The following is a 16119-nucleotide window of genomic DNA, read 5'->3' on the forward strand; positions in this document are numbered from 1 at the left end:
CTGTCGCTGTGAATCAAGTTCTCGTCGAAACAATCGCCATGCTGACGCGACGTTGAAGAGCTCGGATGCAGCTCTGAACACGGAAAAGTGCTTCGGCGTTTTTGCACGGTCGAGCGCTCGTCAATCCGGAGATCGAGAGCATACGCGCGCGCGCACGTGTGTATTTGTGTATTTTTTTATTCTTGCTCTCTCCCTCCCCCTCTCTCTCGCCCCCCCCCATCAGTCCCCCCCCCCCCGGCCTCAGTCACGACCGTAGAACGCGACGGGGACGCTTTATTTCCACCCCCGTCGCGATCGTTCCATTTGTTTCGCAGCCGGCATTGCATGCCTCGCGGCGACGAGCTTTCTCTTTCCACCTTCTCTATTTATCTGCCTCCCACCGCCTCTCTTTTTCTCCCTGTCTCCCTCTCTGTCACCCTTGCTCTTCATGGCAGATCCGAGCGGTGGACGAATCGACTCGACGTTATCTCGACATATCCGCGAATACACGCTTAATGCGCGACGCCGACGTATTTATTCACCGGCGTACTTTCCCCATTTTGACGAATGACGCGCCGCATCGCACGCTACTCGCTCTGAATGCCGTGTTGTCCGCATGATTTTTCGCCAGCAATACGAGAGGCGAATTCCCTTTTCTCGGGGGAAAAAGTTCAGCGTGGATAAAGAACAATTAAGAGTTTAAAGGTAAAAGCTGCTACGAATAACATTTAGGCGTTCACGATTTATCGCCTCGCGAGACCTAATGGTGGTAAAAGTAAGAATGTAGGCACGTGGTAATATTTATCGCGGTAAACTTTCAAATGACGTTCCCGAAAGTTATCAATTTGATAACATGAAAGAAAAATGCTTAAATTCTGACGAGGACGCGAAATGAAGAAAGATCGAAAGCGTAGAGTTCTCTTGGCAAATGCTCATTAGTAATCCAACATCGTGCCGTCCATTACGCATTCCGATTCCACGTTAACCCTCTCAGAATTGCCCTCCAGTTTCATCTTACTGGTTCCTCGATAATCCATCGTCATCGTGTTAAATCACCTTGTCAACACAGAAGTTTCAGCAGCGCGTCTATTACTTCGCGATAATTTTATAACTGTTCGCGGAAATTACACGGGCGCATTAAAATTCCTATTAATTCTTTGAAATATTTGAACGATCAACAATTTTCGCCACGATCCGATACAAATTAAAATACGAGGCTCGGCGGTGACGATGGCCAGCGAGGAATAGCCGCGGCAAGAGGCAATCTATGGCGGAAGTAGTGCAAGTCAAACGAGCGTCGGCCAGCCCCGAGCCTTTTCAACTGCTTCCTTTTTTGGCGGTAAGGGCGACCACCGCTTAAAGTGGCGGCTCGCTAATGATAGTCCAACCCTTCAAGGACTTCGCGACCCGAACCCTCTCGAAGCCGGCCTGCATCTGATGGCACTTCAATCCGTTAATTGGTGTACAACTTTTTCGCTGTCTCCCTTCACGTTCGCTCATCTCTCTTCTCTTCTTTTCGGGGCGGAAAAAAAATTTATTAAATTAACCGCTGGCCGAGCGACGTCGCCCCGTAACTTTATTTCACACAGGACTCCACAGAGTAATCTTCGTGCCGCTTATGCGTTCGTCGTGGATATTTAACGTTTTAGCCGAGTCACTGCCCGCTGCTTTCGACGTTCACGCTCGACGAAACTTCAAAACTCACTTAAACGCATGGCGAGTAATTTTTATGCCTTCTTGGATGCTCAGAAAGCGAATTAGCGATTTATGATCAGGTAATAAGTCGTTTCGCTTGGCGCATTGAGCTCTTTTTGCAGAATAATTTCTAAATTAATATTAAGTAGTAGTTTCAATATAACTATATCATTTTCGAAAACATTAATGAAGAATACACTGCGAAATAAATTATTTTTTAAACAATATATGAGAACATGCAAAATTATTTTTTGCACGAAATATTTATAAATTAATAACCGTGTACGGTTTGTAAAAAGTGATACTTGCAATAATCAAATCAGATGCGGTATAAAAGAGTTTCGTACTCGCCGCACGACGATTAGATCTAGATAATAAATTTAGACAGGAAAATCTAATTGTATCGCTGTTACTTCGATGTACGAATTTAACGATTAACAAACATCTACACAATATTATTTAAAACGTTGTGAGAGCATTATGTACAGTTTTAAGTGTATTCGACCAAAGATATACAGCAGCTAAAGCAAGACTTCGCATAATTACTTAGCAATTCTAACTGCAACCATCGACGGGAAGAGGGATAAGCCTTACATGGGTCCCAATGGTAGGAGAAGAAAAAAAAAGAAAAACGGAAGAGAGATCACCGCTGGTATTCAAATCGATTACACGAGAGCCAATGTAAAAATTATGCAAATGTCGTTTACAAGTGAATGGGACCCTCGCGACGAGCGAGGTTACAATTAGGCAGGAGCCAATTCAATATCGAGGGCCATTCGAGAGAATATTCAACGGGATAGTATTAAATGCCGACTGGCTCGTTTCTATAAGAACAGATCGGCGTTATCATTAAAACTGCGCGAGTATTGCGCGTGACAGATGCGTGAGTGACAAGAAATCAAAGAGGATCAGGAGATAGCAGGGATTCGTACAATTTGCATATAATACATCTCGTATGCTAATAATATATCCACTGATATCCCTTCTTGTTTGATTCTTACAGACCGTGATTTTGTTACATTACATTGATCATACCTTGTCGAAGTGGCCGAGAGTATCTCGCCGCACATACCCCTTTAGGGGCACAGCCCTCCAGATGGGAGGTTTCCTTCGGCAAGGTTAGCAGCCTACCAGAGATGAAGTAAAACCAAGTGCTCAAAGCACCAGAACGAGAACTGGATAAAACAGGCCGGTGAACTTTTTCACAAGACTCAAAGCGAATTGGTCTCTTGCAGGCATACGTCTCGTAGTACACGAACATATGTGTGTTTAGCCAGAATATGATACATTGATATAATAGTATAGGGCGGTCGGGCCCCGAAAGTCGAATGAAACTATTTCTTCGTTAAGCCCGCTTTAGTAGGTTACAACCACGAGTACATCCCTTGAAGAGACCCTCCATGCTTAAAGCATCGATGGAATTACCGGCGGGTGATGAGTTTAGCGGAAGGGATAGACGAGATGAGAGAGGTCTCTCCTCTCTTCGTCCCTCTTCCTTCCCTTCGCGATCCGTACTGAGGGTATTCTAGGCTTCGGTGGGAAGTGATGAGCCACGCCAGCGTAGGCTTCGTTCGGCCGACGTTCATCCGATCGTTTTAATTATAACGATATCCCCTGCGCGCGAAATCGGTGTGTCGCGTAATCCAAAAATGATGCTGAAATACGATTGCTGTCTCGAAGAACGCAGCATTTGCATAGAAAAGAACAACCCTCGAGAAGAAATCCCTCGCGCGCTACGTCGGATCACGGTCGGATTAGTCGAGATAGTCGAGGTGCTCGTTAAAGGACGCGGGTGCGTTTAAGAAGCCGAAGGATTCGACGGATTATGGATTTCTCGCGCCCGCCTTCATCTACATATGTTCTCGTCAGCTGCGCTTTGTTTCCCGAATAAGAGCTCATCACGAATGCAAAACCATCCATTCATATTCAAAATTTTATATCTCGGCCGCGGAGGGGCTAATTTATTCGGCTTCGATCCCGCCCGCGACAAATCCAAACGACGGGCCACCCTCACCCTTACTTTGTCTCACCCAAACGCACGACCATTAATAACCTTGCCGTTTCTTCTGCGCTCTAATTTTTTTCTTATTACATTTCCAATTGGGAAGGAAACCTTGACCACGAGCCCTGGTGTTGCACAAACGATGCGTTTCTAAGTATGCAGAAGCGCTCCTCCCCTCGGCGCGCCATCGAGGTCCGAAGAGCGGCGCGTCGCAGCAGCCGCACCCAGTCTCTGTCTTGCTCGCTCTGTCTTCCGTCGAAGAGATAATCATATTAGCCAGGCTATAACTTGTCTATGCATAAGTATAATACCGTGGCGCCGTAGTCCCAGGATCCTGGCCAGGATACCGCGTATATTTTACGCGCTCTGCTCGGCCGCGTTCGCGCGCGCACGTACCCTCAGGACCCTCAGACCAGACCCGAGAACTCCGACCGGGTGCCGTTGCCGCTGCCGCCGCCGCCGAGAGAGAAGGCGCGGGAGACACCGGGGGTTTAGGTGCGCAACGTACAGCGTTAATCAGCCTAATTGAATTAAGCACGCGCGACTGTTGTAATTATGACTATTTATAATGATCCCGCCCGCGCGCTCTGCGATTCGCCCCTCCACGCGTGGAATATTAGTTTACGCCGCGAACGCGTCGCATTTAATGCCCGACGTCGTCGCCCGAGCTTGTTAACGGGGGAGGCGACCGAGCACACGGCGATACACGGAGTTTCGAACAATCGTCTAAAGTGGAAAGATAAGCCGTTGCCGTCGCGGCAACCGAAACAGCGGCGGCGCCGTGGAAGGTTAACGATACCTTCTCGTTGCCAGAAATAGACTGGGCACGGCACAGGAAAGTTAAACCGTAAACAAATTACACTAAGCGCTCAGTAATAAGATAGACTCGCGTTAATTTTCGTCCAGATTCTCAATCTTCTTATATCGATAAAAGAGGATTCAGAGCCTTTAAGATTGAAACGATCAATAATTTCGTGACCTGGAAGAAAGGAAGAAACGATATTGCAAGATGTTTCGTACTTTTTATCTTCAAACCACGAAATCAGCACAGTCTTGGTTTAAAGACGTAAAGTTCTACCGAAAGGGCGAGTCATATTTTGAATTTCAGTGTCGCATAAAGAAAACGAGAAGCAGTCTTCGAAAACGTTCAACTGTTGGTAGCAAACGACACATTCTACTTATCTAAACCGCTCTCTTTATCGTCGTAAAGAGGCGGCCGGTAAATGTACCGTATTAATGAAAACGGGTGTTAGCCAGGATTTCCGGGTGGCTCGCTCTCTTCGCGCCTTCCTCCCGCGTCCTCCCTCGTCACCCTCGTATTTCCCTCTCGCGCACACCCACGCCTGGGCACGCATCAGAAGTCGTACTTCATTAAGTCGGCAACACTTCTTCCAGCGACGTTACTCATCCCTTTGGGACAGGCGCCGCGAGGAGGCGAGATCGAAAGGGAATAAGATTAATTGCATTCCGCGCAGACGAGAGGAGGCGTATTTTAAGGCAAACCGCCAATGTGCTCGCTCGTGGAAACGGGGCCGAACGAGTGGTGAGGACGCGAGAGGAAGGGCGGAATAAGGAGAACGACAATACCCCGGGTGGAAAGACGGGGGCCAAGTCGCGAGAGGAGCGAGATTCCTGCCGGCTGCGATGGGGGTGAGGAGGACGAGCGTGACTGAAAAGAGGACCAAGAAGGAGAAGACAGCGCCCAAGGCCTTGTTGTATTTATCATATAATTACCATAATAGAGCTCCGCGCCGCACTCCGCCACTGCAGACCAATCCCGCCCGCGCACCCCGCGTTCCAGGCCACAACCGCAAATTGGAAACTCTCGAATACATTTTCCCTTCGTCGCTCACTCGCTCGCTCGCTCGTTCGCTCGCCGCGCTCGAAATTGTTCGCCGTAGGACGTCGGCCGTCGAGTCGGAAGGATGCTAACGACAGCAGCACGAATACGCAGTCATGGAACGCCTGCTCGGCTCGAGGATGATCGACGTATGGTCATTAGATACAATTTGTCTGCGTAGCTGCACTCTGTCTGACACTAGTCGTCGGAGTAATTATGGCTCGACTTAATCAATAATTTGCGCGCCGTTCTCTGTCTGGGCCTTTCTGTTGAGACTCCCAGCTACATACAGTCATTTACCGAACATTCAGAACCCGCCGATGTGTGAGGCGCATTACGTTTTTTGTATTTTAAATTTAATTACACAGACCCGATTACCATTTCAATCATCTATTATTTACGTCGGCAAACTTCATTAAGTGCAAGCATGTTGTTAAACCGATTGCATTCAACCGTTTCAATAATATGTGGCGTATTTACGGAGAAAACTCGCTCATCTTGTAACAAATGGGACATATTTCTTGGAGATGAACATTTTAATTATCTATCTTCAATTCTTTCTTCAGTTTTCTATTTCCCTGTATATGCCGTTACATGTTAACTTCGCCAGTTGTCGTAAGTCTACAAGTTGACGATAAAACACTCTTTAAAATATACCGATTATTTTATAATCATTTCGAGGAAATGTCCAAGTCACTTGAATTAATCTACCGTTACTTTTTCTTCATTAAAGCGAAATAGATAAGAGCAAGAAATAGTATAACAAAGTGAAGGCTTGGAGGTGACTTCTTTAGTTTCTTCGCTAACCGCGAATTATCCCCGCCGACATCACCTTTTGAATCTCTTGGCCCCCGTCCCTGGTCACCCGATGTGCAGCCCGGCGGAAAGATATTGCAGCTAAACACTCGGTTCTTTGATGCCGCCCTAGTCCGGGATCTCTATCCCCGGGTACGCTGGCGGATAATTAACGTTAAAGGTTAATCCCGCGGAGAAAGACGACAGGATAAGAACGAGCTGACAGCAGCTCCTCGGGCTCCTGTTCCTCTGGCAGATATAATTTGATTGAAACCTCGAAAATGGCACACGCTAAAATTGAGTCCTCGGATTCAAACGTATCTCTTGAAACGTGGCAATTTTCAGAATATATTCGCGTTAATGTTATATATCTCTTTTCAGTATAACTGAAAGATTAAAATGAAGAAATATCCTCCGAACGTGGCAAGAATATTCATACTCTTAAAGATTGTATTCTGGAAATGTGTCTGGAAGTATTTTTCGTCCCTATAGAAAATACTTTCAGGAGATTCCTACTCTCGTTAAGATAATACTTTCGAGAATTGCGTTCTCTTTTAAAAAAAAAATTATGATTCGGAAACATTATTACATTTTTAATTTTGTAACTTACATCTTCATTTTGTATCTTGTATATCTTCACTTGATTAAAAGCATGAAAAAATTAAACTGCAAAATTGCAGCCAGACAATTAAATTATTTATTTTAATGCAATTAAAAATTATAACGTGATGCATATAAATGCGAAAAAAATATATCAACTTTAGCATTTGTCATATTTTAAGTAGCAAGTGAGAATCGATGAGCGACGAAGACGAGCGTCGCGCAGGACGCGTAAAAACGTCTAAATTGCGCGTAAATAATTATATTTGCATATTCATCGAAAGGTAAATATTTAATGCCCACGGAGCATAAAGGGGCAGCGTGAAGTGTAACGTATACGTGAAAAGAGAGACCGGTGAATTCCTGGAGGGAAGGGGAGGAAGAGGAAGAGGTGGAGGAGGCAGGAAGAGGGTTGGACGCTGGCGAAGGGTTGGCCAGCCGTGTACGCGCGGCCGCCGCCACGAGCTGACGGAAAAGGGGTTGAATGTACATCGCGGCTCGTCGGAAATTTTAGCTTAATTTTACTTAACTACACTGGACTGCCCGTGGGCGCCCGGCTGCAGGGACAAGTGTTATTTTTGTAATTCCGAGCGGCGCTAATGGGAGACCTCGGCTTAACTCCGACCGACCGCCAACAAAAGAGGGGTGTTTACCACGCGCAATGAGTATACGGCCACGCGGGGGTAGTAACCGACACCCCACCGCCTCCGCTTGTTACAAACGCGAAAAGAGCTCGACATTAGTTGACCGACGAGACCGGAAACGTGGGTCAAAGCGTTCCTCGTGGAAAACGCGAGCACCGATCGTCTCTTCTGAGAAAATGTCTGGGAATAAACTTTCTAATATGTGCTATATCTTATCAATTTAATGTGATGAATGATATAAGAAGCTCTCCTCCCCCCTCCCTCTCTCTCTCTCTCTCTCTGTAACTGACGCGTTACTGTCAGGACATTATCAACGGCGAAGATATCGAGAAGATGCGAAAGGGCGCTGATGAGATTCGAGGGAAAACTTGCAGGTATAGAGCGTAGAACAAGTTACAGAAGCTGAGACGTGTATCGAGCGTGAATATTACATCGATCAGGGTTTGACGATGCGGTACAAAGGTGGGAGGAGGGAGGGGGAATCGGGGAAGCAAGGATGATGTCGCCTATTATCCCATGGAACACCTGAGCCCCGTTCTCCGTTACGTGCCGGCCCCGCCACCCCCGTTCTCTTCCGCGTCGTGCGCGCGCGAGAAAGTGTATGAAAACGAGCACGCACTCTCCGTCACCGACGTCGGCCAAATTGCACGACCTCCGCGTATTATCCGCTCCTAAATTATTCCCCGCTAACCGCAAAAATAGCCCCTCGTCTCCCGCAAACCCTCTCGTCCCCCACCCCGCAAGACTCCCTCGGTTTTCTGCATCGTTACATTTTCTCGGTTAACGCGCTGCGCGGTTCATTGTTTCAACCGCATTGCAAGTATACTGAATCGTCATTAATAAAATATCTTAATGTGGCGCCTTCTGCTTTCACCGATATTGTTATAATTTAATAAATTGAGAATTAGGTGCTGGACCGAGGGAGTCGACAAGATAATTTTATGTCCATTTAAAATTAAAATAGTACTTTATATTAGACGTGATAAAAACTGATCAGTCTTAACATTTTGCGCGAATTACATTTTTTTGGACGCTTCAAGCTTACAGAAGTAAGCTGAACAGCGATGATGGATACGATCTACGTTGGGTAACATCAAAGATCACTATTATTGCTAGCTCGATAATTAGTGGTAGAACGAATTATGAACGAACGGTATACGCATCGATCATGGACTCAACTTTTTCACAGATGCTGGCTACGTATATGCATATTAATGTATGTTTGGTTAGGAGAGCCGTATCCCAGCCTGACATGATGGACGCTACCGGAGACGAAAGTTGAGAAGGTTGTAACGGCTTCTGGCACCGTATGTCGGATTTCCATTCGACGAGAGATGGATGGCCCGATCCATAGAACATTGATCACTATTAAATCGCATATACCGGTGGAGACGTGCTGTGTAACGGTTTAACATTATATTGCAAATATAATTGCGTCTCGAAGTTTGTCTGACTGTTTTATGAGAATATTTTCGTTAGGTACGATATTCGACTAATAAATGGGAGAGTAACTCCTATCGCGAAATGTGAGTGGAAAGTTTGACAAGCTGCCACGGGGTAACGCGTCGAAACAGCATTGTCCATTATTTACATGCGGACACACACGCTCAGGTGCTGCGTTCAGGAGTCTTCGGAGAGGCAAAAGTTGCGAGTCCGCGGTAGAGGCGGCGGCGGCGGCGGCGGCGGCGGCGGCCTGGCCATCAGGTCCGATTCGATAAAAGATGGATGATCCAACCGACGGCCGTATAGTCGATCGGTCTCCGAGCTGACGCCTCCGAAGATGAAATGCACCCTTGGCGACCCCAGAACCGACCCTAAGCCCCCGTACACCTTCCCCCTTCCCGTTTCTTTCCCCCCGCTCGCCCACCCCTTTCCCCTCTCTCGCGATAGCACTTTGCCAACCGAGGGCATATTTACGAGAGAGGAGCGTGCCCCGCGTCGGAACGCGCCAGCATCTCTTGGATATACGCGATTTGGCATACAAATTCCATCATATGTAACCCGGAAAAATGTTTATTGGTCCGAACTAAGGGTTATTAGGTCCGGTTTCTAGTTGATCTGCTTGACGTAACCAGTCGTCTCACGTAGCTCTATGAAATTGGGTCCGCCGAGCCGAGAGGCGCGGGCATAAGTCTTCTTTACAACCGACTGCTCTGTGCTTTGCATTCCACGCGACGCGGCCTGGAGCCCGTCCTTTGGAAAGTTGCACCGATAAAAACAAAATGTTATTGCAGTGAGGAGAAACAAATTGATATTACGTAGAAATGTTCTTTTACGAGTGATTCAAGAGTTATGCATTTAATTTACACGTATATCCTGTTTATCGCGATACGTGTGCGCTTGCGGAGTAAAAGAATGGTAAACCACACACGTTAATGTCTTTATACCGAACGAGAGATGCGGTCCACGAGATTTTGAGAGACCGCCATTGCCGTGGGACGCGAGTGAATTTATAGGAATAGTCGAAGGAGCGGAGAGTGAGAAAGGACGCGAGGTGAGAACGAAGGACCTCTGGTTTCCTCGCGGGGTTCCCGCACGGCGGCGGTCGTACGGCGGGGAACAGCAGTACATTATTTCTTGATGTCAAATAAAGCAATTAGCATGTGCCCTGACCAGGGTCCGCAGGTTCTAACCCGAGTAATCTCGCCGGGGTCCCCGGCGTGTGCGACATCTTCATCAGGGAGGCGGACCCTCCTCTCTTCTCCTTTCTCCGCCACTTTCCACCCCGCCGCCCCTCACGCGCCGAACGATGGCGCGATCACGTGACTACCCTGCACCCTCAGAAACGAGGGATGCTCGATGCTGCGGAAGAGCGAGAGCACGGATCGACGAGAAGAAGATGGCCGCTCGGTGTAAGGGCGAGGGAGAGGCTTGGGGGGGAGAAAAATCAAAGGGGGTAGTAAGTGAGGGAGGGGGGGGGGCAAGAGAAGGTCGTGTCCACCGAGTGAAGGCGCTTCCAAGGGAAATTTCACAAAGGCTGACCCGCTGGTAATGAATGTTATATAACCCTTTTAATGCTTTAAGCCTCTTAGATTTTTCAGTGCGCTCTCGACGCGCACGCCTCTCCTTCGTTCCCATCCCTTCGCCTTTTCTCCTGGAGCGAGCCAGCGGAGGTAGTTCGCGGTAGGGGCGGGGTGAGCGAGGGAAGTCATGCCTCGGGGTAGGTAATTATGTGGCGGACGTAAATTAAGCTTGTTTAGATTGGGATTTTTATTAAGGTCTTTTATGAAAGAGAGTGCCGCCACTAAATGGCGCACGGTATACACGCCGACACCGGTATTCTTTTAAATGCCACCGGAAGTGAGCCCACAATACGTTTATTTCATGACCGGTGCCTGCGACAATGAGATTTAAAAGTCAGATTTGTCATCAACAGCCAACCCACTAGTCGAATCAAATTTTAATAAATTATTATCGCGTATTAAAAAAGGAAAGATTAACCTGTTGAATTATTAATAAACCATAATCAATTTTGACAATCTAAAAAAAAGACGTAGATCCTTCTCAATGCGTTCTAATCGTTTATATGATACATTAGATTTTAGTAAAAATAATGTATGCATATAATATACATATACGTATGCTGTAATAATCCTTGTAACATTAAGGCAATCGTGTGAGGTACATAGAGCAACAATTCAATAGAAACTTCGAACTTGCCCAATTTCCCCAGGACTGTCCCCAAGGAAACAGCGATCCGGAGATATATCTAATAGCAGCAGGACGTACGCACTGAGGAGCACGGAACAAATAAGTAAGGATTAGCTTAATCGTGCTTTAGGAGCCGAACGTTACGTGTTTATGTCGCCATTCCCTTTTTCGAGGGAAAGAAAAAGCTACAGCTCGTATACGACCGAGTTTACGGACCAGCGATAGTGCGTAAAAAGATTCAATTGATATATAATATAAACTCCCGTTAAAAATCCACTTCCCCCCAATAAACGTCAACTATAGACGCAAATTATTATCTTTCTGTCTAGTAACCAACTCGTCGGTTTTGATTCATGTAGGAAATCTTATAATAATGTTCTGCGATGTGCTAATTTTAAGCATACTTAAATATATTTGAATGATTCTATCTAATTGAAATTGTGTTACGTTCAAAAAGAAACCGGCGCGCGGAACAAGGTGGAAAACGGTATATGAATTCACCGAGGGGGAAACCGCTGACCAAAATCTTGTACACCAATGCCCACTAATGGCCCAGTGAGCACTACTTTATCTTATTTTATCTTATTTTATATTTATAATGTCCCAGCAAGGCCTAATGCCCAAAAAATGCCTAGTGATGCCTAGTAATGCCCAGTAACGCCGCAAATCTGTACTCCATAATGCTCTCAGCGGTTTTCCCCTCAGAATTCACATTTTAGATTACAATTATTGGGCTACCAGCATCTTGCTCGGACCTAAAGGCGCGTTCGTTTGTTTGATTTATATCGCAATGGTCCTATTTAGCTCTATTGATGGTTAAATATATTTATTTTAAGTATGCTTAGGCGTATTCAAAATATACAAAAATATTCGGCTATCACTTATCGCTTTAATTTGTTGTACTCGCGTACATCGTGCGTAGGCATGTTAATCCAAACATGTCCGTAACGAGCATAGCGCTACGTCAAACAGCTAACTGCTTTCGCACGAAGGCACTGGGAGAGAACTTCGAGAAGCAGTTCGCAGGTACAGACGGTTAGCTATACCCAGTGTATATGTATACCACCGAGCCGGTAAACGGAGAACGAAGTTCTCGGTGGAAGTTTAATTCAACTGAACGGGCAGCCGGGTGTAAACGCTGAATGATTTGTTGCAAATCGAAAGCGCCCCCGCGAGCTCAAGCCCGAGCTCGAACTTCAACTTCCTGCTCGTACGACTTACTTTATGCAGCGTTGTATCACAGCTACCGGCTATCGAGCGGCTATCAATATACTTTTTACATTGATATCTTATAAAATATTTTACAAAAGAAACTATGCGTATGCCAAAACGTAGAATAATATAAATAAATAGTTACTAATCTTTTTTTATATATAACATAATAAAATTTCTTAATAAATTAATCAATAATAATTAAAGGGTGGCACGCAGCTATTATCGCAGACTGCACGAACGTTTTTTTTAAGTGACGGTTGGCTCGGTGCAGTATCGAACATCGAGATTCAGTGTCGATTTTCCCGGGTAGTTTCGCGAAGCTGGGCATGCTCGCTCGTTCTCTCGATTAGGCTTTGCCGTCATTAAAAGTTTATAAAGAAGCCGAAGTACGAAGCGGGCAACGATGTGCGGGGAAAGGTGGTAGATGGTGGCTTGGCAACCCCAGAACGAAGGCAGAGGAAAACCGGCATGACAGAGTAAAAGAGAGAGAAGCGTGAGAGTAGGTGAGAGAGAGAGAGAGAGAGGGGGGGGAGGGAGAGAGGGAGGGGAGTGAAGAGAAATTCCAAGCAAGTTTTCTCATGTGCGATGCATAATGAGGAAAGGCAGACAGCGTATAAAGAGCCTACAAATGAAGCTCACACACACATACAAGTTATATACATATTACATATTGTAAGCGGAGACATGTAACTCATCTCTCTTTCTCTCTCTCTCTTTCTCTAACACACATCGAAACTGTAAACTTCTTTTTCGCTATAAAAAATTTTTTATAACGTTTCAATATATTCTTTTTAAAATAAATATCTTCTATTCTATTGTAACGTAAAATTATTAATTAGTAATTAATGAAAGTCGCGGAGTTAATTTAATATTAATGTTGTCGAAATTAAACTGTCAACTAACGTTGCCTGATAATAATTTCTCTAATTTTTCTGAGCCATTAAGATTGTGTATTATAAAACGTAATTCCTCGTATGCACTAATGTAAGATTTCGTTGATCGGTAGGCACAGACGTTGGTAACTAAAGATACGAGCACGCAATGCGAGTTGCGGTGCACGAAAACCAATTAAAGGTGTTAGATCGATCCTCCCTAGTAACTGACTTGCTAGGCTCGATGAAAGCCTCAATCATCCTCATTTATGACACTATATTCTTTTATCTAATTTATTAGTATACGAAAAAATATAAAAATTACTTTAGATCTTAATAATAAGAAATCTCAATTTTTTTGTAATAAAACTAACCATGACATCGTTTGCATTCTATCGTAATTTTTATGTCTTGGTATTATAATTATAGTAACCTTTAAATATTAAAGGTCAAAGGAAATTATAATGTTTGAACTTACCTTGTTCATGATTTGGCGGGGATATTCCCGCCTCACTAGGGACGGCTCTGCAACAGAAAAAAACATACCAATTAGTCCTCTGATGTTTGTAGAAAAGTAGAATAATAAATATTTAGAAGTTTAGGTAAATAAATATTATTATGTGCAGTATATGCACAATTAGCGCAGTGCGGTGCATCAATTCGCCTCGGATCGTATTGGCAAAAAGCACCTATTATATGTTTAAATCAAGTAATTTTTGTCCATCCATAATTATTACCCGAACCGAATTAATGCACCGTACTGTACATAATTCAGTCCTCTTTCAATATGTAAAAATAAATGACAATATTCGCTCGCATAGATATTCCCTGGCGTACAGTGAATAATAAGTAAAATAGTAAATTTTATTTTTTAAGTTTGCCGCATAAAGTAAAAATCAAGAGATTCAACGGAAACATAATCGGGAAGATATCCAGTATTTCTGTGCTTCACATCCGCTCTCAACCCCATCGCCGCGCCTTGTGACGCAAGCTAATGCACGTAGGGTGGTCCTTGATCGCGCTGCCAAGCCCCAGCCCTTCCTCTCCTTTCCCTTCGACGGGTACCACCGAATTCCCATAATCTAATGAATGGCCTAACCCCAATATCCTCTTGGTTCAGCTTCACCACCGCCCACCCTTCATGTACTATCGTACATGTACCACGCATGTAAATATCCTTGCCGTGTGTGCGCACTTCAAGTTCTTTAAAATTCTACATGCGCCAACAATAATTGATTATTTTAATGCAATCGCCACTCTCCCTCGTGATTCCTTTCAAATTTCGTAAAAATAAAAAATTATACGGATACAATTTATCGAAAACTTTAAAAGTGTTCTTACGGCAAGTACAAATCGCTATTAGCAAAATCGTGAATAGTATAATATCCTTTAAAATTCTATTCACGAAACGTCGAGCTAAACTTTTGCGGAAGTGAATAAAATTATATGCAGCTATGAAGGCAATTTCTAAGGCATCCAGTATACGCGTAAGAAGCACGAACGGGGTCTCGTACAGGCTAATTGCGCGTTAAATAGGGATGAAGTCGATGGCGAAATTCTTTCGTCTAGAAAATGGGCCGGCCACGAGCCGGCGCGGCGTTGATCCCGCGCAGCAGGGTAAGGACGCGCAAATGTGTTTATCTCGGGGAATAATAAAAAGGGTGACCTGACGTTCGTGACGCCGGGCGATCGCAACGAAGTCGGGAATAATGTCTCGGACACGAGGCTCGTCTGCGGATTTACCCCTGCCTCTACCACCAACCATCCACCCACACTCCACCCCCCGTTCGACCTCCTCCAACCTACCCTTATACGCGTGTCCGCCGCAGATTCAGACTCCTAATTAAGACGAGGGTGCGAGAGGGGTTTCAGGGGTTTCTGCCGGCTTCTCCCCTGAGGGGGCAGGGGGATAGGTGGCGGGTGTATGGGTAGAAGGAGGGTTTTCCCGAGGTAAGGGGCACCCGTATCGTGCCGGAGGGGTAAGCCAAGGCAAAGGGGGTAAGGAATATTGATCACGGGACCACCACGGCGGCGAGGCAGGGACTGCCCGCACTCGCCCTCCGCTTTCATCCACCCACCCTCTCGCCGTCTAACTCCAGCTTTCTCCCGGCTCTCTCTCTCTCTCTCTCTCTCTCTTTCGTTAACTGTCTCTCACCTTCTACCTTGTTCCCGACATCTTTCGCTGATCCTCTCACTCTGAAGCGAGCATGGACCAGGCCAGACTAAACCACCAAACGCCAGATGCGTGAAATCAGTCGGTTAGAACCTGCCCCGCAGCCTTTGCAAATTATTGACGCTGAAACCGCGAGGCAGATGATGCCTGCGCGCTGTTTCGTAGTGGACTTTGAATGAAGAGAGCCGGTAAGCTCAATGCTCGCGAAGAAGAGCAAAGTAAAAGCTTCCGAGAAGAAACTTCTTTATATAAACTTGCCCGATATAATTAGCCCGTTCGATCAAACGTGGCATATCGCGCAGGTAGTAACGATCTTGTTAAGACAAGATACTCTAATATCGGAACCGAAACAGTTAGAAATTATAGCACACAGAACCGGATGGATTTATAAATATACGATTATCTTGAGTCTTCTTGCCATCTAATGAAACGTTTCGGTAACTTTGTGGAAACGCCTTCACATCGTGACAAGGTTTACGAAAGTCGCAATAAGACATGGCCCTCCTGAAGAGAATTTCTGACGCTGGAAATCCGAGTAGCCTGACGAACTTTGACGCACACGCTCGGCCGAACAAGATCTACGCTCCAGACGTGTGCAGCGTTCTCACGAGTTTTCGAGAGAGATCCTCTCGAATAGCGTGGAGAAGGAGTAA

At 45.5% G+C, this 16119-nt stretch overlaps 1 protein-coding gene across 10 annotated transcripts in view; it reads right to left on the reverse strand.

Annotated features, from left to right (window-relative positions):
• Positions 1-16119, reverse strand: part of LOC105568302 (homeobox protein 5-like) — a 277344-nt gene that overhangs the window by 50767 nt on the left and 210458 nt on the right. For all 10 annotated transcript variants that reach the window (XM_012023870.1, XM_012023869.1, XM_012023866.1 and 7 more), the window contains exon 4: positions 13772-13818. In XM_012023870.1, coding sequence (XP_011879260.1) covers positions 13772-13818 — 47 coding nt within the window. The remainder of the gene's footprint in view (positions 1-13771; positions 13819-16119) is intronic.

The sequence above is a fragment of the Vollenhovia emeryi genome, unplaced genomic scaffold (genome assembly GCF_000949405.1).
Source record: "Vollenhovia emeryi isolate VEMERY1.0 unplaced genomic scaffold, V.emery_V1.0 DF939130.1, whole genome shotgun sequence".
Taxonomy (NCBI): Eukaryota; Metazoa; Arthropoda; class Insecta; order Hymenoptera; family Formicidae; genus Vollenhovia; species Vollenhovia emeryi.